We start from the raw sequence: 23,748 nt of genomic DNA, 5'->3' as shown, positions 1-23,748 counted from the left end.
TGTGATTCTCTTTCTATGAGAGTGCTGCGTTCCCGTCTCCCGCGGTTCAGGTCCCGCATCTGCCGAGGCGATGCGGCGACTTAGATCGTGGGGTTCGCAAAGGGAGCTTTCAGAGGGGGTCGGGACTGCCGAGGCACTTTCCCAATCCTCATCTGAAAGCTCAGATTCCCCTATCCCCCGTTCGGGAGCCCGCTCCGCGGCTTCTCCCGTTCGGGATGTAGACCCAGTGCTGCAGCTGTCTGATTCCGAGGAATTAGATGTGCTCAGCATTGTGGAGGGGGATCTGCATGAAGCACACACACACACACAAACTGCGCCCAGCTATAATGAGCTTTTGGAGGTGGTGACACGGGCTGTGACTAAACTACATATTAGTTGGCCACAGGAGAGGCAGGAAGAGCAAGTCAGAAGTAAACTCGACGAGCGCTTCCTGCAGCACCGTGCACATCCTCCACGCCGGTCTCTACCGTTCTTCCCGGATTTACACAACGAGTTGTGTAAATCCTGGAACAGGCCCTTTTCAGCGCGCCTGTCTAACCCCCCGATGTTGAACTATAGTGACATTATGGGGGTTAGAGAGAATGGTTATGGAACGATGCCTCGGGTTGAGGAAGCTTTAGCCAGTTACCTCTCACCCGATCTTGCATCGTCCCTTAAGACGCCGGCGTTGCCCTCCAAGCCATGTCGCACTACATCTGCGTTGGTGGGCAGAGCCTATATGGCGGCAGGTCGGGCTGGTGCGAGCCTGCACACGATGGCCATTCTGCAGGCGTACCAGGCCGACCTCTTAAAAGACATGGACCAGGGCGAGGGTCCTACTAGGGAGGATGTTGCCGAGCTTCGTAAAGCCACAGACTTGTCTCTCCGGGTTACCAAGGAGACGGCCCGCGCCATCGGCCGCTCCATGTCAGCTCTGGTAACCACGGAGAGGCATCTGTGGCTTAATCTCTCTGGCATCAAGGAGAAGGACAGGGCTTTTCTTCTTGATGCACCCATTTGTACCTCTGGTCTGTTCGGCGAGGCGGTTAATGCTGTCGTCGACAGATTTCAGGACACTAAAAAGCAGAGTGAAGCGTTTAGGCAATATCTCCCTCGCCGGTCGAGGTCTAGGAAGTCGGCTGCTAGAGGGTCAAAACAGCCACAGCCGTCATCCAGCTCCTATCGCCAGGGCCAAAGAGGGAGTGTCGCTTCTAGAGGTCCCCCTCAAGCAGCTTGGGACCCTAGGCAGCGCTCTCACCCACAGCCTGCTGGAAGGACGGATCTGAGGACCGTCATCCAGTCCAGGAAGGCGAAGGGAAAGAGGTCCTAACTCCTGTGGGACCTCCAAGGGCCGCCCCCCCCGAGAGAGAGCGACCGAGGTCCCCTCTCTCGTCGGGCCCTCAGGAAGCTGGCGTCAGTATCCCGCCGTCTCTGACGCATCGGGACGCGCCAGCTTCCAGCGAGCACACGCTGTCTTTTCTGCCCCAAAGGCTTGCAGTCAGACAGCGTTCGCGCTCGCACACTGTGGGTCGTTGTCGGTTTTCCCCTGCCGGTCTTCCGCTTCAGGGTGCCGCCAAGGGCTTACACAAAACACTGGACACCAGCCCCGAGGGGCTGGTTCCCTTGGTGAATTTCACAGAGGCATGGCAAAACCTCACGAATATTTCTCCATGGGTCCTGCGCACTGTGGAAATTGGGTACAGACTACAGTTCCAGGTCCGCCCACCGAAATTCAACGGGGTGGTCTGGACGTTAGTGCGCCCAGAGCAGGGTCTGGTGTTGGGACAGGAAGTCAACTCGCTGCTAGAAAAAGGGGCCATAGAGCGTGTTCCCCCACTAGTCAGAGAGTCCGGGTTCTACAGCCGGTACTTCATAGTTCCAAAGAAGGATGGAGGGTTGCGTCCAATTTTAGATCTGAGGCATCTGAATCGGTCTCTGAGGAGATTCAGGTTCAAAATGCTCACTATTCCCATTATCGTGAATCAAATCCGATCCGAGGATTGGTTTGTCACGATAGATCTAAAAGACGCCTACTTCCACATCTCCATCCTTCCATCTCACAGGAAGTTCCTGAGGTTTGCTTTCGGGGGCGAAGCTTACCAATATTGGGTTCTTCCGTTCGGCCTAGCACTCTCCCCTCGCACCTTTACCAAGTGTATGGATGCAGCTCTAGCACCCCTGAGGCTCGAGGGCATCAGGGTGCTCAATTACATCGACGACTGGTTAATACTGGCACAGTCGAGAGAGCTGGCGATTCGGCATCGAGATGTCGTCCTCGCCCACATCCAGAGCCTGGGGTTGAGACTCAACACGAAGAAAAGCGTGTTGACACCAGCCCAGAGAACCACGTTCCTGGGAGTGGTGTGGGACTCAGTCACGATGCAGGCACGATTGTCTCCTGCTCGAATCGAGTCTATCCTGACCTCAGTGTCCAGGATAAAGCTAGGCCAGGCCGTCACTGTCAAACACTTTCAGAGAGTGTTGGGTCTAATGGCAGCAGCGTCCAGCGTGATACCTTCTGGCCTGCTGCACATGAGAGCCCTGCAGTGGTGGTTAAGAGCCAAGGGGTTTTCCCCGAGGGGAAATCCATTCCGCTTGATAAGGGTTACGCGCAGATGCCTTCGTTCCCTATCAATTTGGAAGAAGCCTTGGTTCTTGTCCCAGGGTCCCAGGCTGGGAGCGTCGTGTCACCGGATATCTATTTCGACAGACGCCTCCCTCACGGGCTGGGGCGCGGTCATGGACGGCCGTTTTACGAGAGGTCTCTGGCAGGACCAACATTCCTCTTGGCACATAAATTGCCTAGAAATGTTGGCGGTGTTCCGGGCTCTGAGGAGCTTTCTGCCAGACCTCCATGGTCGCCATGTCCAAGTAAGATCCGACAACATGTCGGTGGTATCTTACTTAAATCATCAGGGGGGTCTGAGGTCGCGCCCTCTGTGCAGACTGGCGCATCAGATCCTCCTGTGGTCCCAGCGGAGACTGTCGTCTCTCAGGGCGATGTATGTCCCGGGGGACCAGAATCAGGGAGCAGACATGCTGTCGAGGCAGGGGCTGAGGCCCGGGGAATGGAGACTCCACCCCGAGGTGGTGGAGTTAATATGCGAGAGGTTTGGCCCAGTGGAAGTGGACCTATTTGCGTCTCGAGAGACGACACACTGTCCACTGTGGTTCTCCCTCACACATCCAGCCCCGCTGGGGTTGGATGCCATTGTGCAGACGTGGCCGAGGCTGCGTCTGTACGCCTTTCCCCCAATCGCTCTGCTCCCAGCAGTTCTGGAAAGGGTCCGTCAGGACGGAGTCAGCCTACTTTTAGTAGCCCCGTTTTGGCCGGCCCGAGTATGGTTCTCGGACATCATCTTGCTTCTGGCAGGCCCGCCATGGCAGATCCCTCTGAGGAGGGACCTGTTGTCTCAGGCGGGGGGCTCAGTTCTCCACCCTCGGCCCGAGCTGTGGAAACTGTGGGTCTGGCCCCTGAGGGGGCACAGTACCTAGAAGCCGGCCTGTCAGCGGAAGTAGTTGAGACTATACTAACTTCCAGAGCTCCCTCCACGAGGAAATTATACGGCCTTAAGTGGAATGTATTTTCCATTTGGTGCAGAGAGCGTGATTTGGACCCAGTTAACTGCCCAGTGGCTTCAGTACTGGAGTTTCTCCAAGACCGCTTTTCTGCCGGGCTTACCCCGTCCACACTCAAGGTTTATGTGGCTGCCATTGCGGCTTTCCACGCCCCTCTGAGTGATGGTCCTCTGGGGAGGCATCACCTGGTCGTACGTTTCCTCCGTGGAGCCTGGAGGATGAGACCTGCGACTCGCACCAGGGTTCCCTCTTGGGATCTGGCAGTGGTGCTCGAAGGGCTGGCCGAGGCCCCCTTCGAACCATTGGAGTCGGCTGAGGCCAAGAACCTTTCATTTAAGGTGGTCTTTTTGTTGGCTATTACTTCTCTGAGGAGGGTAGGAGATCTCCAGGCGCTCTCTATTTCCAATGAGTGCTTGGAGTTTGGTCCCGGCAACATTAAGGCCATCCTTCACCCCAGGCCTGGCTATTTGCCCAAGGTGCCATCTAATGTGGCACGGCCTTTGGTTCTGCAGGCATTTCATCCTCCGCCTCATGTGACGGCGGATGAGGAGAGACTTCATCTGCTCTGCCCTGTCAGAGCACTTCAGTATTACATCCAGAAGTCCTCCTCATGGCGGAAGTCGGACCAGTTGCTGGTGTGTTTTGGGTCTCCCAAGAAGGGGCTTCCCGCCTCTAAGCAGACCATCAGCAACTGGATCGTTCAGACTATTTCCCTGGCCTATCAGGTGCGCAATTTGCCTTCACCTATGGCCGTGAGGGCTCACTCCACCAGAGGCATGGCGTCCTCTAGAGCCCTCCTTTCAGGGGTTTCTATCCATGACATATGTGAGGCGGCTGGCTGGGCCACTCCGCACACATTCATGAGGTTTTACAGTCTGGACCTTCCCTCTACACCCGGTGCACGAGTGCTTTCGTCCTAAGTTGTGCCTGAAGACAGCTTCACACTAGGATGAGCGGGGTTCGTTGTGGCATAGTGGGTATCTCGTTCCCCTAGTGTCGTCACCGACGCAGTTCGAGTTCCCTCGAAAGGGAACGTCTCGGGTTACGTATGTAACCCTTGTTCCCTGAGAAAGGGAACGAGACACTGCGTCGGTTCGCCACACCTCACCCTGCTTGGAGCACTTGCTTCATAGCAAAAGCTGACATTTTCTGTGTGCCGGCGTGCTTTTGTACACATCCGCTTATGCCGTCACACGCTACGTCATCACGCAACGCCAATAGGATTGGATTCGGTTTCATTCATAAATTCAGACGTGCTACGCTGAAGGGCGTTCCCCTAGTGTCGTCACCGACGCAGTGTCTCGTTCCCTTTCTCAGGGAACAAGGGTTACATACGTAACCCGAGACGTTTTATGTTATATTTAATGTTGTTAAATTAATGTTTACTGTATTTTTCAAATTTCATGATGGTGTTTGTGTGAATGACACTGTGCAGCTTCTACTATTACTATTAACTTTCTTGTAAAAAAGCTGCTTGTGATGAGCATTTATCATGTGACTTCAATAGATCGGTAAATTAACATTATATCAGATAATGAAATACGTTTTTTACTGTAAATTTAAGTTAAGTCTGTTAAACCTAAAATGTTGCGCACCGTATTTCTTACGGTAGATTTCTGGCAACCACAGTTGCCAGTTTTTAATCATAAATTTAACAGGATTTTTTTTTTGCTTCTTTACAATAATATTAATAATAATAAAATAAAAAAACATATGTCAATACAAAGACAGCATTAAGTTCTCAAGATGTATTGTATTTTCCTAATTTTGACAGCAACTATGTACAAGAACGAGGGAAGCTACTTGTAGTTCTTAAAAACATTACCTTACATAGAATTGAACTTCTGATGCTTTAGAATTTATATACTTCATGAACGCGTAAGAATACTCTCTTTAACCCTCTGGTACTCTTTTTTTTAATGTTTTTTTTTTAGAATTGTTTACTTCATCGGAATTGTACGAAACTTGGTAAAGGTTTTGGCACTTGCTGTGTGAACACACAAAAAAATCATGGACATGATTCGAACAGGTTAAATTATCCTGAAAACAAGTCACACTTGTGCTCCTCGCAGTCAAAAATGAGAAATGAGTGAGACGAGTTTCCTGTAGTGGAAGCGTTTGGTACTGCAGCCGAACAACATCTCACTGAAAGATAATTTTTTGAGATATGAAGCTCAAATATGGAACACAGTGTGTTTAGATTTATGGCTTTGATTTTCTTGCAGTTTTGGAGTAAAACGTGATTTTGAAAATACATATATGTCAATTAAAAATTGAAAATAGTATTATGTATAGTATTATTTTTCATAACAATAGACGTCATATTCTGTTACTTTTTTTCTGTTACTGTTAAAAAGTGAATAAATGGATTATAAATAGAGCATAAATATAATTTAGTATAAAAAATCACCTAAAAATACAAAATATTAAATAAAAACTTTATCAAACTAAAATATAATACATTCATTTCATTGAAATTTTGGACCGACACGCGAAGAGCACCAGAGAAGACACTCAGCAGATTATTGCGTTTATGACCATTTTTTAATTTTATACAAAATAATTTGCCTCTAAAATTGCTAGAAAATATATTAATATATATGATTTATGAAAAATGTATGTCTTTAATTCAGGCTCCATCATAGCACAGAAACTGGGCTTGTTAAAATTACAAGTGACTTACCAAGGCTGTTTCTCAAAACTAGTTTAACTTGATCTTAGTGCTGCGTTGGACACTATAGATCATAAAATACTCTTAGATTGACATGAGTGAGATTGACATTACACTGGTGTTCAGGGACAGGCATTAAGGTGGTTTAGATCGTACCTATCAGACCATTTTCATTTTGTCTTCTTAAACGGGGATAAATCTTAGATAATGTCAGTAAATTATGGAATGCAGCAAGGCTTTGTATTAGGCCCTCTGCTATTTTCAATATATATGCTTGGTAATATTATAAGACAAAATGGAATTAGTTATGGAAGGATGTAAACAGTGGTTAAAGTGAATAAGCATGGACACTGACTTGTATATAGGCATGGCGATGTGCTCCATGAAGCTGATCTGGAGTTCAGGGATGTAGGCTTTCTCTCGGTCCATCATCTCACTGGGTCGGTTCCCCATCGCCTTCTCCTACAAACACACAATCATTTAACCCTAGAAAACACACAACTGCTTTCAATCTGTGTGCTCTTGCACCATTTAACCCTATAAATCCATATTTGATACGCCTCTAAATGATCAACATGATCTGATAAACCTGTCGCACACATTCTCCTCAAATCATCATTGTATTGCATTGCATTATATGTTTTAAAACTACAGAGCTTGGATAATAAAACTAAGCATTTAAATATCATCTCACTAAGACATATTATTGGCAGATATTAATATGTATATGCATTTGTCAGTATCTGCTGTACTGATATAAAGATCTCCTTGATTTACATTATAAGTATCAGAATTTTATATTAATGTCAGCATCTGCAGCAAATTTCATATTTTTGCTCAGTTTGAGTCTATGAATTAAATTTTCCTCCATATTCTCAGCCATAAAAGCCTGATGGATCATATTTAAACATAAAAACACATATGCTAACTTTTTTAGATTTCCTTTTATATTTTATCTAAATGTTTCATAAACTGTTTCATTTAAATAAAATGTAATATGTCAAGCTTTACAGGGTTGTTAAACCTGGAAATTAAGCCAATAAAATAATAATTTAAAAAAATACATTTTTTGAGATTTCGCTTCCAACTCTATAAGTGATTAATGAAACCCGGACAGCATTTTAACATTTATTCAGTGAATCAAGTTGATATTGCAACACTGTTTTAACATATTTTCAACATCTTATTGAAATTTCAACAGTGATGTATAAGTATTTTGTATTTTGTTGAAGCAACAAGTGACATTATTTTAAACCATATCTAAATGTTGAAGGTCGGTCACATGCCGGCTGTGTACGTAGATAAATGACATGTGATTTGGTCATGTGATCGTTGGTCATGTGATCATTCTCATTCAAGAAAACATAAGCTAAAATTTAACTCACCAAATCACCCTGAGAGAAAAACTCCTTATAGATTAACTCCTGCAACACAACAACAGAAGAGTGAGTGTGTGAGTGAGTCAATGTGTGAGTGAGTGTGTGTGTGTGAGTGAGTGTGAGTGGGTGTGTGAGTGAGTGAGTCAATGTGTGAGTGAGTGAGTGAGTGAGCGAGCGAGTGAGTGAGTGAGTGAGTGAGTGAGTGAGTGAGTGAGTGAGTGTGTGAGTCAATGTGTGAGTGAGTGAGTGTGTGAGTCAATGTGTGAGTGAGTGAGTGTGTGTGAGTGAGTGAGTGTGTGAGTGAGTGTGAGTGGGTGTGTGAGTGAGTCAATGTGTGAGTGAGTGAGTGAGTGAGCGAGTGAGTGAGTGAGTGAGTGAGTGAGTGAGTGAGTGAGTGTGTGAGTCAATGTGTGAGTGTGTGAGTCAATGTGTGAGTGAGTGTGTGAGTCAATGTGTGAGTGAGTGAGTGAGTGTGAGTGGGTGTGTGAGTGAGTGAGTCAATGTGTGAGTGAGTGAGTGAGTGTGAGTGTGTGTGAGTGTGTGTGTGTGTGTGTGTGTGTGTGTGTGTGTGTGTGTGTGTGTGTGTGTGTGTGTGTGTGTGTGTGTGTGTGTTACCGCAATCTTCCTGGTGGTCTTCCAGCCTTTGGTCTGGTCTGAGAGGTCACAGGAGGTCATCAGCAGACACAGCAACAGACTGCGATGCGTATGATTCTTCTGGTTATATCCAACTACACACACACACACACACACACACACACACACACGAATCATGAAGAGACAGGGATTTAGGGGATTTCTTTAGCTTATTTTGCAGTACTGATATTATATTTCATTAGTTTAAATTACTTGGTCTCATTGCACTGGCTTCCGGTCTACTATAAGATTGATTTTAAACTTCTGTTATTGGTGTACAAATCATTGCATGGACTCTTCTCAGATCTCTTAACTGAATATCATACTTGACAAAGTTCAGTGACTCAGAAGCTATAAAAATACCCAGGACACATCGAATAGTTTGCCTAAACATCTTAGAGACGCTGCTACTGCACAGGATTTTAGTGGAAAACTCAAAACACAATTTTATTATATGATATATTAACATTTTTCTACTTTTATTTTTATAATGTATTAAATTATTAATTTAATTTTAATTTAATATTATGTAGCGTCTGGACCAATCAGACACACATTAGTTATTCATTAAACTCACTCTCCCAACAAAGGTCTGTGGAACTTCCCCCAAAACTAACATCCCAAATGAAGCGAACACACTGGCAGAACCGGTGTCCTGTTACAGGACCTTAAAGGCTGATTTATACTTCTGCGTCGGACCTACGCCGGAGCCTCTGCGCTGTAGACTACGCGTTGGCTTTAATTTATACTTCTGCGTCGTTGTCCGCGTTGACGCATGCAGAGGGAACATGTGAAACCCGAGGCAGCGGTTCTAGCCGACCAATCACAGCGCTTGCGTCCGCGTGGAATTGATGCGTTGTTACATTTTTGGAGAGGTGCACGTCAGGGTACGCCGAAGGGTACGCGCGCTACACACAGCCTACGACGCAGCTGCGGCGGGAGTTCGACGCAGAAGTATAAATTGGGCTTAAGAATGATAAGAATTTATGAGCCCAAAACAGGAATTTACAGAGGGCTGTGACACTCTTACGGAGAAGGAGAAATTAGCCCTGTTAATCCTATATATAATATATATATATATATAACCACTTGAGAAATGTATAAACATGTATCTAATTTTCCCATCTCATGATTTTCCTTTTATGAGGTTTAGACTATGTTTTCTTGTAAACTCTAATGGGTTAATGTTTCGGCCTTTGCATACAATGTTTGACCAAAATCATATGTGTGGCATGTTTGGTCTCTATAAACTCCAATCTTCGTCCCCCATTTGTTCATTTACATTACATTTTGCTAACTTTATGACGCATTAGTATTATAAGAACTTGAAGATTCTTTTGTTAAACACCCAATAAAATTACACATTCAAATGCTCTGCTATAGGTTCGTAAAAACTCCCCCCAAAGGGAACACTTCTTATTGGCTCACACACCTCCAGAGTGTGTGACATCTTCACGCTTTAAAAATCACTGATCACAAGACCAGCTCTCTTAGTTCCTCTCTGAAGTCCTGATGTGAAGATGAGGCTGAACTAGAAGTCCCCCAAGGACCCCAAGCTTGTGCCAGGCTGCGGCCTCGTCTTTCCATTCACTAAAGATCCTCACACTTTTTTCCTCTGACTCCCACTGGCTCTCTCTCATCAAGACCACATCAGCAAAGATCAACTGGAGCCTCAATTGAATCAGGACAGTTTAATTCAAATGGATGAGACATGCAAGTATCAAACTTAGTCTCATTAGTTGATCAAGTATCCGTACCCCTTTTATAGAAGGGCGTGTAAGAACTAAACTGATGGTTTGCTCAGGCTGTTGATCTGCTGAACACCAAACACTGCTGTAACTTCTAGCTCTCCTGTATTCTGCTTCAGCTCTTTCCCTCGGTAAACTGTCTGCATACGTATGTTAGAGTAGTTTAAGTGTTTAATCTAGTTAATAAAGTCTTGTTCATGTCACACGTAAAGTTGTCCGTGTATCAAGCTCATATCTGGAGTCACTAATCATAGATCTTGACTACTTGCTCTTAGTAGCACTGTAGACATTTCCCATGCCCTGGAAATGTACATTTCTATTAATCAACTACTAACCAATATTGAGGGTTCATATGATGAACTGCGTAACTGGTTGTAATGTTAATGTAGCTACATCAAGTTAATCCGATTAACTGATCCAAATATTCATAATCAAATATAACAAGTTATGATTGGTTATTAATATTTCATAGAGCTATTTTGCTACAATTAAATGTACTTGTTTATTTGCATTATTGTTTTATTTTACAACATTAACTTTAACTTATATTTTATTATTATTTTAAAAAATAAATATACATTTTATTTTTATTTTTTTATTCATAAATTATATTTTTTAAACTTTTATTTTTACAACATACTAAATGACTTGTAAAATTATGTTTTATTATTAAAAATTAACGTATTTGATACTCTGACTGTAAATGCTTTGACAATACAGGTGGAATGTGTCATATCAATTAAAGGTGCAGTGTGTAAGTTTAGCAGCATCTAGTGGTGAGGTTGCGAATTGCACTTAACAGAAGTTATGGTGGGCGCTACGAAGTGATGTCGTCGTCTGAGACAGCAGAGAGTCGCCAGTTCAGCACTGAGGTTTCTTTACAAAGATAAATTAAGAAATTAGGTTTACTTTATTATTCAGTAAAACAATGTTATTGCGAATATTATTGTGACTTGTTCATCATTGTCTCAGTGTTTTATTGGCTGACTTCAGCTACAGCTTCTCTGCACGAAGAACAACATAGTGACGAAACGCGTTTGTCCGTTCAGGGCCACCGTAGAAACATGTCGATGTAAGTGGACCCGCGGTGTGTGTAAATAGAAATCCTCATTCTAAGGTAATAAAAACATAACGGTTCATTATGTAAGCTCTTTATACACCACTGAAAAAATAGTTATGTATATGATATTTAATTTCTGTCAACTATTCTGTCAAATATTACACAATGCACCTTTAAAAAGATACATTTCAGGAAAGGAAAGAGATCCTGTGGCGTCAGCCATCTTCTACACACAAACACACACGCACACGCACACACACACTCACACACACATACACATACACACACAGCTGTGTTTTTGTGATATATGAGGACATTCCATAGGCGTAATGACTTTTATACTGGACAAACTGTATATTCTGTCCCCCTACACTGCCCCTATCCCTAAACCTACCCCTCACACACACTCACACACACACACTCACACACACATACACATACACATACACACACAGCTGTGTTTTTGTGATATATGAGGACATTCCATAGGCGTAATGACTTTTATACTGGACAAACTGTATATTCTGTCCCCCTACACTGCCCCTATCCCTAAACCTACCCATCAAACACACACACACACACACACACACACACACACATACACTGCCCCTATCCCTAAACCTACCCATCTCAGGAGACATGCTGCATTTTTACATTAAAAAAAACATAGTTTTTTATGTTTTTTAAGCTATTTGAAATATGAGGACTCATGCAATGTCCTCATATATCACGTGTAAGTTGTAATACCAGTGTAATATGCATGTCATTATACACATTTGTTTCCTCATATATCACAAAAACAAAAGCATACACACTCACTCTCACACACACACACACACTGGCGTCTCACCGTCGGCCATCTTCTGCAGGTCCTTGAAGATCCTCAGGTGATGAGCCAGATCTGTGGCCAGGATTATATCTCTAATCAGATCCAGCATCCGCTGATAATCCTGGAACACCGAGAGCAAAGCATCATGGGTCAGCAAAGCATCATGGGTCAGCAAAGCATCATGGGGCAGTAAAAGCATCATGGGACAGCAAAGCATCATGGGACAGCAAAGCATCATGGGTCAGCAAAGCATCATGGGACAGCAAAGCATCATGGGTCAGCAAAGCATCATGGGTCAGCAAAGCATCATGGGACAGCAAAGCATCATGGGGCAGTAAAAGTTAAGAAAACTTAAACATTTTGGAATTTTATTGAATTACATATTAATGTGAAATACTGCATAATGACACAATTTGTTAAAGATTTTGAAAGCATATTGCGTAGTTGTGCTTGTTGTATTTGTGATCACGCAGTAACACATGCCAAATTGTGCGACATAATTTTTGTCCAGGATCTCATAAAGAAATTATGAACACATGCAAAACAAGAGAACCAATGAAATATTAATAACTGATCATGTTGCAGTAAATGTATGCTTGTTGTTTTTCAATGCATTTATTTTGCACAGTAAAATAAAACCTGTGGCTGTAATAAGAACAGACCATATCATGATTTATTTCTCCTTTCTTAACCAGAAAAACCAAAACAAGATGCAGAAGGTTCACCTTTCTAGAGAACTTCTCAAAGATGTTGCAGCCGTGTGTGTTGAGGATCGCGATGGCCTGAGCAAAGTGATGTCTCTGAAACACACACACACACACACACACACACACACACTGAATCACTGAGTGTGTTTGAGTCAGTTGAGCAGCAGAGGGCAGCAGACAATCACAAGAGTGATGAAACAGATCCAAACTCTTCTATGATCTGTCAGACACACACACACACACACACACACACACACACACACACACACACACACACACAAACACACACACACACACACACACACGACTGCCCACTCATCTGTCAGACACACACACACACACACACACACACACACACACACACACACACACACACAACCGCCCACTCATCTGTCAATCAACCACAACAACAGCTTCTGTGTGGCTTTAAAGTAGTAGTTCACTTCAGGTTTAAAGTTTCCTGATAATTTCCTCTCCTCCACGTCATCCGAGATGTTCATGTCTTTCTTTCTTCAGTGGAAAAGAAATTACGGTTTTTGAGGAACACACTCCAGGGTTTCTCCATATAGTGACTTCAATGGGGTCCAACGGGTCGAAGGTCCAGATGTGAGTTTCAGTGCAGCTTCAAAGTCTCGACACGATCCAGCCGAGGAATAAGAGTCTGATCTAGACAAACCAGCGGACATTTATAACAAAATACACATTTATATACTTGTATCCACTAATGCTGGTCTTGCATGAGCTGTGATGCGACACACATTACGTCATCAAAAACTCTCATCTCATTTTCTCCTCTAACGTCAAAATTGTTCGACATCGTTGTTTTACCTTTTATTTATAATATTTTTTTGTAAATGGCGTTTGACTCGTTCTCTTTTTAAACTCTGGGTCGGTTCTTCCCCCTACGTCCCGCTTGACCTTTCACCCTGATGACGTAATGTGTGTCGCATCACAGCTCGAGCAAGACCAGCATTAGTGGTTAAAAGTAAATAAATGTGTATTTTGTTATAAATGTCCGCTGGTTTGTCTAGATCAGACTCTTATTCCTCGGCTGGATCGTGTCGAGACTTTGAAGCTGCACTGAAACTCACATCTGGACCTTCGACCCGTTGGACCCCATTGAAGACACTATATGGAGAAACATCTGGAGTGTGTTCCTCAAAAACCTTCATTTCTTTTCCACTGAAGAAAGAAACACATGAACATCTTGGATGACGTGGAGGAGAGGAAATTATCAGGACATTTTAATTCTGAAGTGAACTAATAAAGTTAGTGAACTAACTAACATACTGTAAAACAACTGCTCAAACCATTGGACAAACAGGGTTATTAGATACATCCACTGAAATAAAACCACATAAAATATAAAGGAATCATACTAAAATAACTAGAACTAAATAAACAAAAGTAGATATACAATAAAACAAATAAAATAGACAAAAACTCAAAAGTACTAAAACATACTAAAATTAAAAGAAAAACAGAAAAAAAAAAAAAAAAAATTAAAATATTAATAAATACTGTAATAGCATCTCAATCATACTAAAATAATCCTGGTCATTATGAGTATGAAAATAAGCATGTCAACAGTGTGTGTGTGTGTGTGTGTGTGTGTGTGTGTGTGTGTGTGTGTGTGTGTGTGTGTGTGTGTGTGTGAGAGAGAGAGTGTGTGTGTGTGTGTGTGTGTACCTCCATCACAGATCCCTCTGAACTGTACAGAGCCGCCAGGACGGATTGCTGGAGAAAACAATAAATGCAGAAAACACTTTTTTTTTATTACATTTCATGCAATCAACTGTTCCACATCTGCAGTGTTTCTGACGTACCGAGTCGACCTGGAAGGAGTTGTTGGTTCCTCGATGGTCCAGATCGTGACACATGCAGGACACAAACAGCGCCAGGATCTCTATATCTCTGCCAGAAACACACACACACACTCAGACAACACAAACAGCAGCGTCTTCTTCAGTAATTCAGTGTGTGTGTGTGTGTGTGTGTGTGTGTGTGTGTGTGTGTGTGTGTGTGTGTGTGTGTGTGTGTGTGTGTGTGTGTGTGTGTGTGTGTTCTTACTCGAGGTAGTTGGCTAGTTCCAGGTTCTTGTACAGCAGGTAGCAGAAGTGTGAGACGGAGAAGGTGTGTGTGAGTGTGTGTGTGAGTGTGTGTGTGTGTGTGTGTGTGTGTGTGTGAGTGAGTGTTCTTACTCGAGGTAGTTGGCTAGTTCCAGGTTCTTGTACAGCAGGTAGCAGAAGTGTGAGACGGAGAAGGTGTGTGTGAGTGTGTGTGTGAGTGTGTGTGTGTGTGTGTGAGTGAGTGTGTGTGTGTGTGTGTGTGTGTGTGTGTGTGTGTGTGTGTGTGTGTGTGTGTGTGTGTGTGTGTGTGTGTGTGTGTGTGTGAGTGAGTGTTCTTACTCGAGGTAGTTGGCTAGTTCCAGGTTCTTGTACAGCAGGTAGCAGAAGTGTGAGACGGAGAAGGTGTGTGTGAGTGTATGTGTGAGTGTGTGTGTGTGTGTGTGTGTGTGTGTGTGTGTGTGTGTGTGTGTGTGTGTGTGTGTGTGTGTGTGTGTGTGAGTGAGTGTTCTTACTCGAGGTAGTTGGCTAGTTCCAGGTTCTTGTACAGCAGGTAGCAGAAGTGTGAGACGGAGAAGGTGTGTGTGAGTGTGTGTGTGTGAGTGTGTGTGTGTGTGTGAGTGAGTGTGTGTGTGTGGTGTGTGTGTGTGTGTGTGTGTGTGTGTGTGTGTGTGTGTGTGTGTGTGTGTGTGTGTGTGTGTGTGTGTGTGTTCTTACTCGAGGTAGTTGGCTAGTTCCAGGTTCTTGTACAGCAGGTAGCAGAAGTGTGAGACGGAGAAGGTGTGTGTGAGTGTATGTGTGAGTGTGTGTGTGTGTGTGTGTGTGTGTGTGTGTGTTCTTACTCGAGGTAGTTGGCTAGTTCCAGGTTCTTGTACAGCAGGTAGCAGAAGTGTGAGACGGATAAGGTGTGTGTGAGTGTGTGTGTGAGTGTGTGTGTGTGTGTGTGTGTGAGTGAGTGTGTGTGTGTGTGTGTGTGTGAGTGAGTGTTCTTACTCGAGGTAGTTGGCTAGTTCCAGGTTCTTGTACAGCAGGTAGCAGAAGTGTGAGACGGAGAAGGTGTGTGTGAGTGTATGTGTGAGTGTGTGTGTGTGTGTGTGTGTGTGTGTGTGTGTGTTCTTACTCGAGGTAGTTGGCTAGTTCCAGGTTCTTGTACAGCAGGTAGCAGAAGTGTGAGACGGATAAGGTGTGTGTGAGTGTGTGTGTGAGTGTGTGTGTGTGTGTGTGAGTGAGTGTGTGTGTGTGTGTGTGTGTGTGTGTGTGTGTGTGTGAGTGAGTGTTCTTACTCGAGGTAGTTGGCTAGTTCCAGGTTCTTGTACAGCAGGTAGCAGAAGTGTGAGACGGAGAAGGCGTGCATCCAGTTGTGATACGGAGGGTCTCTATAGCCCTTCTTCACCATCAGACAAAACCTAAACAACAGGAAAACCACCATAACACATTTTATTCCACATGAATCTCATTATGGATTCCTCTCAGTTGATTGACACTCCATCAGTCTGAAGTGTAACATCCCTCTATGATGTCAGACATGACTTATAGATGAGGCGCTCCGTTGCCTGGCAACAGCATCAGCATCAGCGAGTCTTTGCTCAGGTGAGATACTCATCAAATATACATGAGGTCAACAGAAGATTGACAAGACTGTCAAAGCAATCAAAGTCAGTGTGTGTAACCAACATGTTATGTGACAAGAAAAGCATAAGACAGGAAATGATATCACAGACATGATTATGCGTCACGGTCAGTAAGTCTCAGCATTCAGATGTATTAATGACATGGAAGAGGTAGAGTTGTCCAAAGACATTAATTTAATTTGTATGACATTTTTTATCATTTTTTATATATATATATATATATATATATATATATATATATATATATATATACATAATTTTTTTTACATATTTTTGATGGTAAAAAATGTCATGCAAATTAAATCTAATTCTTTTGACAACTCTAACTCTAACCCTAACCATACAGGTCCTTCTCAAAAAATTAGCATATTGTGATAAAGTTCATTATTTTCCATAATGTAATGATAAAAATTAAACTTTCATATATTTTAGATTCATTGCACACCAACTGAAATATTTCAGGTCTTTTATTGTTTTAATACTGATGATTTTGGCATACAGCTCATGAAAACCCAAAATTCCTGTCTCAAAAAATTAGCATATCATGAAAAGGGTCTGAACGAGCTATTAACCTAATCATCTGAATCAACTAATTAACTCTAAACACCTGCAAAAGATTCCTGAGGCTTTTAAAAACTCCCAGCCTGTTTCATTACTCAAAACCGCAATCATGGGTAAGGCTGTCCAAAAGGCCATCATTGACACCCTCAAGCAAGAGGGATAAGACAGAAAGAAATTTCTGAACAAATAGGCTGTTCCCAGAGTGCTGTATCAAGGCACCTCAGTGGGAAGTCTGTGGGAAGGAAAAAGTGCGGCAAAAAACGCTGCACAACGTGAAGAGGTGACCGGACCCTGAGGAAGATTGTGGAGAAGGACCGATTCCAGAGCTTGGGGGACCTGCGGAAGCAGTGGACTGAGTCTGGAGTAGAAACATCCAGAGCCACCGTGCACAGGCGTGTGCAGGAAATGGGCTACAGGTGCCGCATTCCCCAGGTCAAGCCACTTTTGAACCAGAAACAGCGGCAGAAGCGCCTGACCTGGGCTACAGAGAAGCAGCACTGGACTGTTGCTCAGTTTTGCATATCATTCGGAAATCAAGGTGCCAGAGTCTGGAGGAAGACTGGGGAGAAGGAAATGCCAAAATGCCTGAAGTCCAGTGTCAAGTACCCACAGTCAGTGATGGTCTGGGGTGCCATGTCAGCTGCTGGTGTTGGTGCACTGTGTTTTATCAAGGGCAGGGTCAATGCAGCTAGCTATCAGGAGATTTTGGAGCACTTCATGCTTCCATCTGCTGAAAAGCTTTATGGAGATGAAGATTTCATTTTTCAGCACGACCTGGCACCTGCTCACAGTGCCAAAACCACTGGTAAATGGTCTACTGACCATGGTATTACTGTGCTCAATTGGCCTGCCAACTCTCCTGACCTGAACCCCATAGAGAATCTGTGGGAAATTGTGAAGAGAAAGTTGAGAGACGCAAGACCCAACACTCTGGATGAGCTTAAGGCCGCTATCGAAGCATCCTGGGCCTCCATAACACCTCAGCAGTGCCACAGGCTGATTGCCTCCATGCCACGCCCCATTGAAGCAGTCATTTCTGCAAAAGGATTCCCGACCAAGTATTGACTATTGAGTGCATAACTGAACATAATTATTTGAAGGTTGACTTTTTTTTTTGTATTAAAAACACTTCTTTTATTGGTCGGATGAAATATGCTAATTTTTTGAGACAGGAATTTTGGGTTTTCATGAGCTGTATGCCAAAATCATCAGTATTAAAACAATAAAAGACCTGAAATATTTCAGTTGGTGTGCAATGAATCTAAAATATATGAAAGTTTAATTTTTATCATTACATTATGGAAAATAATTAACTTTATCACAATATGCTAATTTTTTGAGAAGGACCTGTATATATATATGATTGAGAGGTGTAGGGAGAATATTAAACGACTTTTACCTGAAATTGAGTCTTTATATCATAAGATTAGTTGAAAATTTTATAAATTAGTAGTAAAAAAATATATAAATTGTTGTTCAAAACCAACTTAAATGCAAATCTGAGATTTCTAAGAGCACACCACATCCCTTTAGTTCCCTTCCAAGGGAACTCGCGCTGTGTCCGAGAACTGTACGCTGTGGGAACGCCTCTCTGTGATTGGGTCGTGAAGCATGTGTGAAATCCGTCCAATGGCGTGACTGAACGCCGGGAAACTATAAAGCATAACCTGAAGCAGCGTTAGCTTCTGTCCCGTCTGTCTATCTGATGTTTGTCTGTCACAAGCAGATACATTTCATTGTATTGGACAGGAGTTATTTATAAGTATAAAATGGCGAGCAAACAGCAGTTTAAATCACGTGCTCCTCCTTGCCCTCGCTACATCACAGGTGGGGATACACACGATTTGTGAGTTGTTTGTTTGTGAATGGAGCTCTTGAGGCGGCTGATAGTGTGCATTGAGAACAGAGGGTTTAGAGACGAGCTCTCCTCACCTGCCAGATCTAGTGCCTTATCTCAGGGTTTGGAAGCATTTGCTCAGCGGTTTCATCAGCCCTGAGTGATGCGATTCAGCTGTGAGGAGTTGGATGTTGTTAGCATTGAGGCAGGACACACTTCTGCTTATTATGGAGGCTGTAACTCGTGTCTTGGCCAGATTAAACACCGACTGGCCGGCTGAGAAACAGTAAGATCATCATTAAAGAAAGCTAGATGAACGTTTCCTGCCCTCTAGATCACAACCTCTTCATCAGGGCCTGGCGTTTGTTCCTGATCTCCTGAGGTGTCGAGCCGTTGGAAGAAGCCGGTTTTATATTGAGTCTTTAAGGGTTAGTTCACCTAAAAATGTAAACTCTGTCAGTAATTACTCTCCTTCATGTTGTTCCCCGTAAGACTTTCGTTCAATTTTTTGGAACACAAATTAAGATATTTTGGGTGAAATCTGAGGGCTGTCTCACTCCTTCATAGGCTTCTAGGTAATTTCCTTCTGCCGGTCCAGAAAAGTTAGTAAAAACATTGTTAAAATAGTCCAAGTGACTACAGTGGCTCAACCTTAAGTTTATCAAGCGACGAGAATACACTTTGTGCGCAAAAACAACAAAAATAACGACTTTATTTCAACTATTCATGTCCTTCTGTTGTGGGCCTCTGACGCGAGTTTTTTTTTTAAACAGAAAGTTCCTGAAGTTTGCTTTCGGTGGCGAAGCGTACCAATATCGGTTTTTCCTTCTGGCTTAGCCTTGTCACCGCACACTTTCTCCAAACGTGTGGATGAAGCACGGGCTCTGTTCTGACTCAAGGGCATTCGCGTGATGAACTACAGAGACGGCTGGTTGATCTTAGCTATGTTGGCAGTTTGGCATCGAGATGTCGTTCTCGCCCATATGAGAGAGTTTGTGTTAAGATTGAATGCCAAGAAGAGTGTGCTTTCGATTCGACGACGGTGCAGGAAAGTCTTTCTCCTGCTTGTATAGAGTTGATTCTCGGGCTGCTCCTCTCCGCACACATTGTGAGGATTTATAAGCTGGGTTTAGGCTCTTCATCAAGGTCCCAGGTGCTCTTGTCTCAGCGCTGCTCTTTACGATTCCACACAAGACAGGCCCTTGTCAGTACGGCGGCGTGATTATAAACTCTCTTGATTCCATCACGGAAGTGTTGTGATGGGGGTGAATTTATTTTTTAAACTCTTCCATTTAAATTATATTAAGCCTTAAATTTGATTTCACAAGCGCTTCACGATGCAATGACACAGAGGTGTTCCCTCAGCGTACAATTCTCAGACGCAGTGTCTTGTTCCCTTTTTCGGGGAACCATGGTTACAGTCATAACCTGAGACGATTTCTGAAATATTTGTCACAATCTTTGTTATTGACTATTAAAGGGGCAATCACAGAAAGGACAGGTGTGTGTCTGTACCTGGCTAACGTGTGCAGGTCGATCTTATAGGTGTTTATGAAGCCCATGTCTTCAAACATGCTGAGAACGCCCTGCGAGAGACAGACAGACAGACATCATCAGTGTTTCAGTCGTCCATGTGAATCTCGTTGTGGGTTTGGTGTGTGTCGGTACCATAGGCGTGCTGTCGTCCGACAGAGATCGCGGCGTGTAAGTGAACTCTGCAAAGTTGGGGTGGATTATTTGGACCGGCTCAACGCCGGTGTACAGAAGTTTAGTGACCTCTTCCTCCGACACCTTCATATGGTACATCATCATCTCATTGGCCAGATGACTGCGGAACTGAGCCTCGTGGACCTTCTTATACAGGAGAGACTGACACACACACACAGATATAAATAAATAAATAAAATATTACACATATCACATATATAAACACAAATGCATTATATATATATATATATATATAAAATGACAAAAACATTTTATATATGATTGTATAGCACAATAATAATACATTAAAAACAAATAAATAATACATAAAAAGTAATAATAAATAATAAGACATTAATAGTACAAAATCATTTTGTATGAATTAGTAGCACAAAATACTAATTGTTGTTCAAAACCATATAAAACCTATATATATATATATATATATATATATATATAATGTATACATTTATATTTCATATATTTTATTTTTGTAATTATATATATATATATGTGTGTGTGTATTACAAAAATAAAATAAATATAAATAATTTTTTTAATGTAAATAAAATAAATGTATATTTTATATACATTGAAAACATTTTTTATATTTATTTTATTTTTGTAATACACAAACATATATATATATATATATATATTAATTACAAAAATAAAATAAATAAATAGCACAATAATAATACATACAAAAATGAATTAATATGAATTAGTAGTACAAAATAGTATACATTTAATAGATAATTATTACCCCAAAATAACATAAATTTTATAGATTAGCAGCACAAAATTGTATAAAATATTAGTACAAAATGGTAAATATTATAAATAAAATTAGTAGTACAAAATACTATAATTGTTGTTCAAAACCACATGAAACCTATATATATATAATGTATATATATTTATATTTCATGTTTTATTATTTTTTTATTATATACATTTATATATATATACACAGTCAACCAACATTTATTCAGACACCTTCAACATTTCTCACATTATCATTTCTCACAATTTATTTGCTATAGTTTAGAAAATGGTAATAAAATATGAAAAGAACTCAGAGTTATCAAACTGGTTTTGTCCGTCCTTCTGTTAGACTCTCACACATGAATTATGTTGAATATCTGTCAGCTGTTAAATTTAACTACACAATTAGATAATACCAGTTTAGCTCAACCAGTGACCAAGCAATGCTTCATGTTGTTCAGTCTGTGTGTAAAAAGAGCATTAGCAATTACAGAAAACACACTTCAGCAAAACATGATCAGCTCAAAGTGACAGACTAATTTTTGGTCCCAAATTTTAACTGGTAGTCACTGTATATATATATTGTTGGGTATAATATGTCACAGTTTACTTTATTTTGCTCTCCTCACTCCTGGACCCACTAGTAAAACAATATCAATTATATCTGGTGTCTGAATAATTTTTGGTTTGACTGTATATATATATATATATATATATATATATATATATATAAAAAAAATATATATATATATGTATATAACATATACATTTCTAATCTATTGAGTTTTTCAGTGATGTAGAAACTCGTACATGAGCGATACTGATGCCACAGTAAATAGAGAAGGCCGTCGCCAGATCCTCATCAAAACGATTGAACCACGGACCGTTAGTTTTATTCACCAGCTCTGCCACTCCAATCACCTCTGATGAGAAACCAAAGAGTCACACAGACAGACAGACAGACAGTGTTGAGCATGTTACTTAAAAAAAGTAATTAGTTATAGTTACTAGTTACTTCTCACAAATAGTAACTGAGTTAGTAACTGAGTTACATCATTATAAAAGTAACTAATTACCAGAGAAAGTAACTATTGCGTTACTTAAAAAAATAAAATAAAATTCAAATAGGCCTATGTCAAATAATTTGGATGCCCCCAGTATTAAATATGTTAAATTAATGAAATGGACACTTAATAGTGTGGATTAGTGTTCAATGTTTTATAATAATAATTTATTCTATTTTAATGTTGCTGTGGGACAATGTGAGAGACGCCTATTAAATTCAATATATTATTCTAAATATTAGCATTACTATAGTAGAACAATAAAACATTAGAGATGGTTTATACTTAATATCACACAGAGCCCAACTGGCCAACAAATAAGTTTAAAAATAAATTATGCTTCTTAAGAAATGTACCAAAAATGAATAAATAATAATACAAAATATACATACTCTTTGTGCATATTAAATGATAAAACTGTTACACAACTTCACAACTAGTAGACATACTGTAGCCTAAGTATTTTATTCCTTACAAAAGTAAACAGTTTAACAAGTGCTCTCTCAATATAATACTGAACAATGTACCAAAAATATATATATATATAATACTCAAATATAATATTTTGGGGGTTTATTTTTAGCAACCGGTCAAACAAAGATGTTTTCGAATGTTCCCTGCAGGTTATTTTCGGGTTTTATTTTATAACCTAAACAGAACGTTCCCTGTAGGTTATTATTTAGATTTTATTTGTATAACCATGTCAATTAATTAACGTTGCAGATGATACCAATAGGCTATAGATAATGCTGTCTAATGCTGGAATGTGTCATTTATTTATAAACAAACTATATAATGCTCGGACACACTCGGTCTCTCTCGCGCCGTTCGCTTCACTTTTGTCCACTCTGGCGGCTCATAAACACACACACACACACACCAGAGAAAAAACTTTGCAGGTCCTATGGCGGAGAGAGGCCTACTCACTCGGGTGAAAGCCGCTTCAGTGAGTTCAATATAGTAACGCCACATGTTTTTGTCAGTAACGGTAACTGCGTTGTAACGGGGGAAACAGTAATTCGTTTGATTACTCGTTACTGAAAAAGATAACGCCGTTATTCACATCACTGGATACAGACACACAGACAGACAGAAACACAGACAGACACCCAGACAGACAGACACACAGACAGACACACAGACAGACAGACACACAGACAGACACCCAGACAGACAGAAACACAGACAGACACACAGACAGAAACACAGACAGACAGACAGACAGACACACAGACAGACACCCAGACAGACAGACACACAGACAGACACACAGACAGACAGACACACAGACAGACACACAGACAGACAGAAACACAGACAGACACACAGACAGACACACAGACAGACAGACAGACAGACACACAGACAGACACCCAGACAGACAGACACACAGACAGACACACAGACAGACAGACACACAGACAGACACCCAGACAGACAGACACACAGACAGACACACAGACAGACACACAGACAGACAGACACACAGACAGACACAAAGACAGACACACAGACAGACAGACACACAG

The 23,748-nt window shown here is 41.9% G+C and overlaps 1 protein-coding gene across 1 annotated transcript in view; it reads right to left on the bottom strand.

Annotated features, from left to right (window-relative positions):
- The window catches only part of LOC130085483 (cGMP-dependent 3',5'-cyclic phosphodiesterase), a 166,014-nt gene that overhangs the window by 1,968 nt on the left and 140,298 nt on the right, over window positions 1-23,748 (bottom strand). Inside the window, exons 19-29 of the mRNA XM_056251255.1 lie at window positions 21,966-22,078; window positions 20,349-20,549; window positions 20,196-20,266; window positions 15,935-16,057; window positions 14,412-14,499; window positions 14,275-14,322; window positions 12,604-12,678; window positions 11,900-11,999; window positions 8,224-8,336; window positions 7,615-7,653; window positions 6,585-6,691 (exon numbers count right to left, since the gene is read on the bottom strand). Of these exons, the coding sequence (XP_056107230.1) occupies window positions 6,585-6,691; window positions 7,615-7,653; window positions 8,224-8,336; window positions 11,900-11,999; window positions 12,604-12,678; window positions 14,275-14,322; window positions 14,412-14,499; window positions 15,935-16,057; window positions 20,196-20,266; window positions 20,349-20,549; window positions 21,966-22,078 (1,078 nt within the window). The remainder of the gene's footprint in view (window positions 1-6,584; window positions 6,692-7,614; window positions 7,654-8,223; window positions 8,337-11,899; window positions 12,000-12,603; window positions 12,679-14,274; window positions 14,323-14,411; window positions 14,500-15,934; window positions 16,058-20,195; window positions 20,267-20,348; window positions 20,550-21,965; window positions 22,079-23,748) is intronic.

The sequence above is a fragment of the Rhinichthys klamathensis genome, unplaced genomic scaffold (genome assembly GCF_029890125.1).
Source record: "Rhinichthys klamathensis goyatoka isolate OS25496 unplaced genomic scaffold, OSU_Roscu_1.1 h1tg000080l_1, whole genome shotgun sequence".
In the NCBI taxonomy this organism is placed as follows: domain Eukaryota; kingdom Metazoa; phylum Chordata; class Actinopteri; order Cypriniformes; family Leuciscidae; genus Rhinichthys; species Rhinichthys klamathensis.
This window is presented reverse-complemented; position numbering and strand designations above follow the sequence as displayed.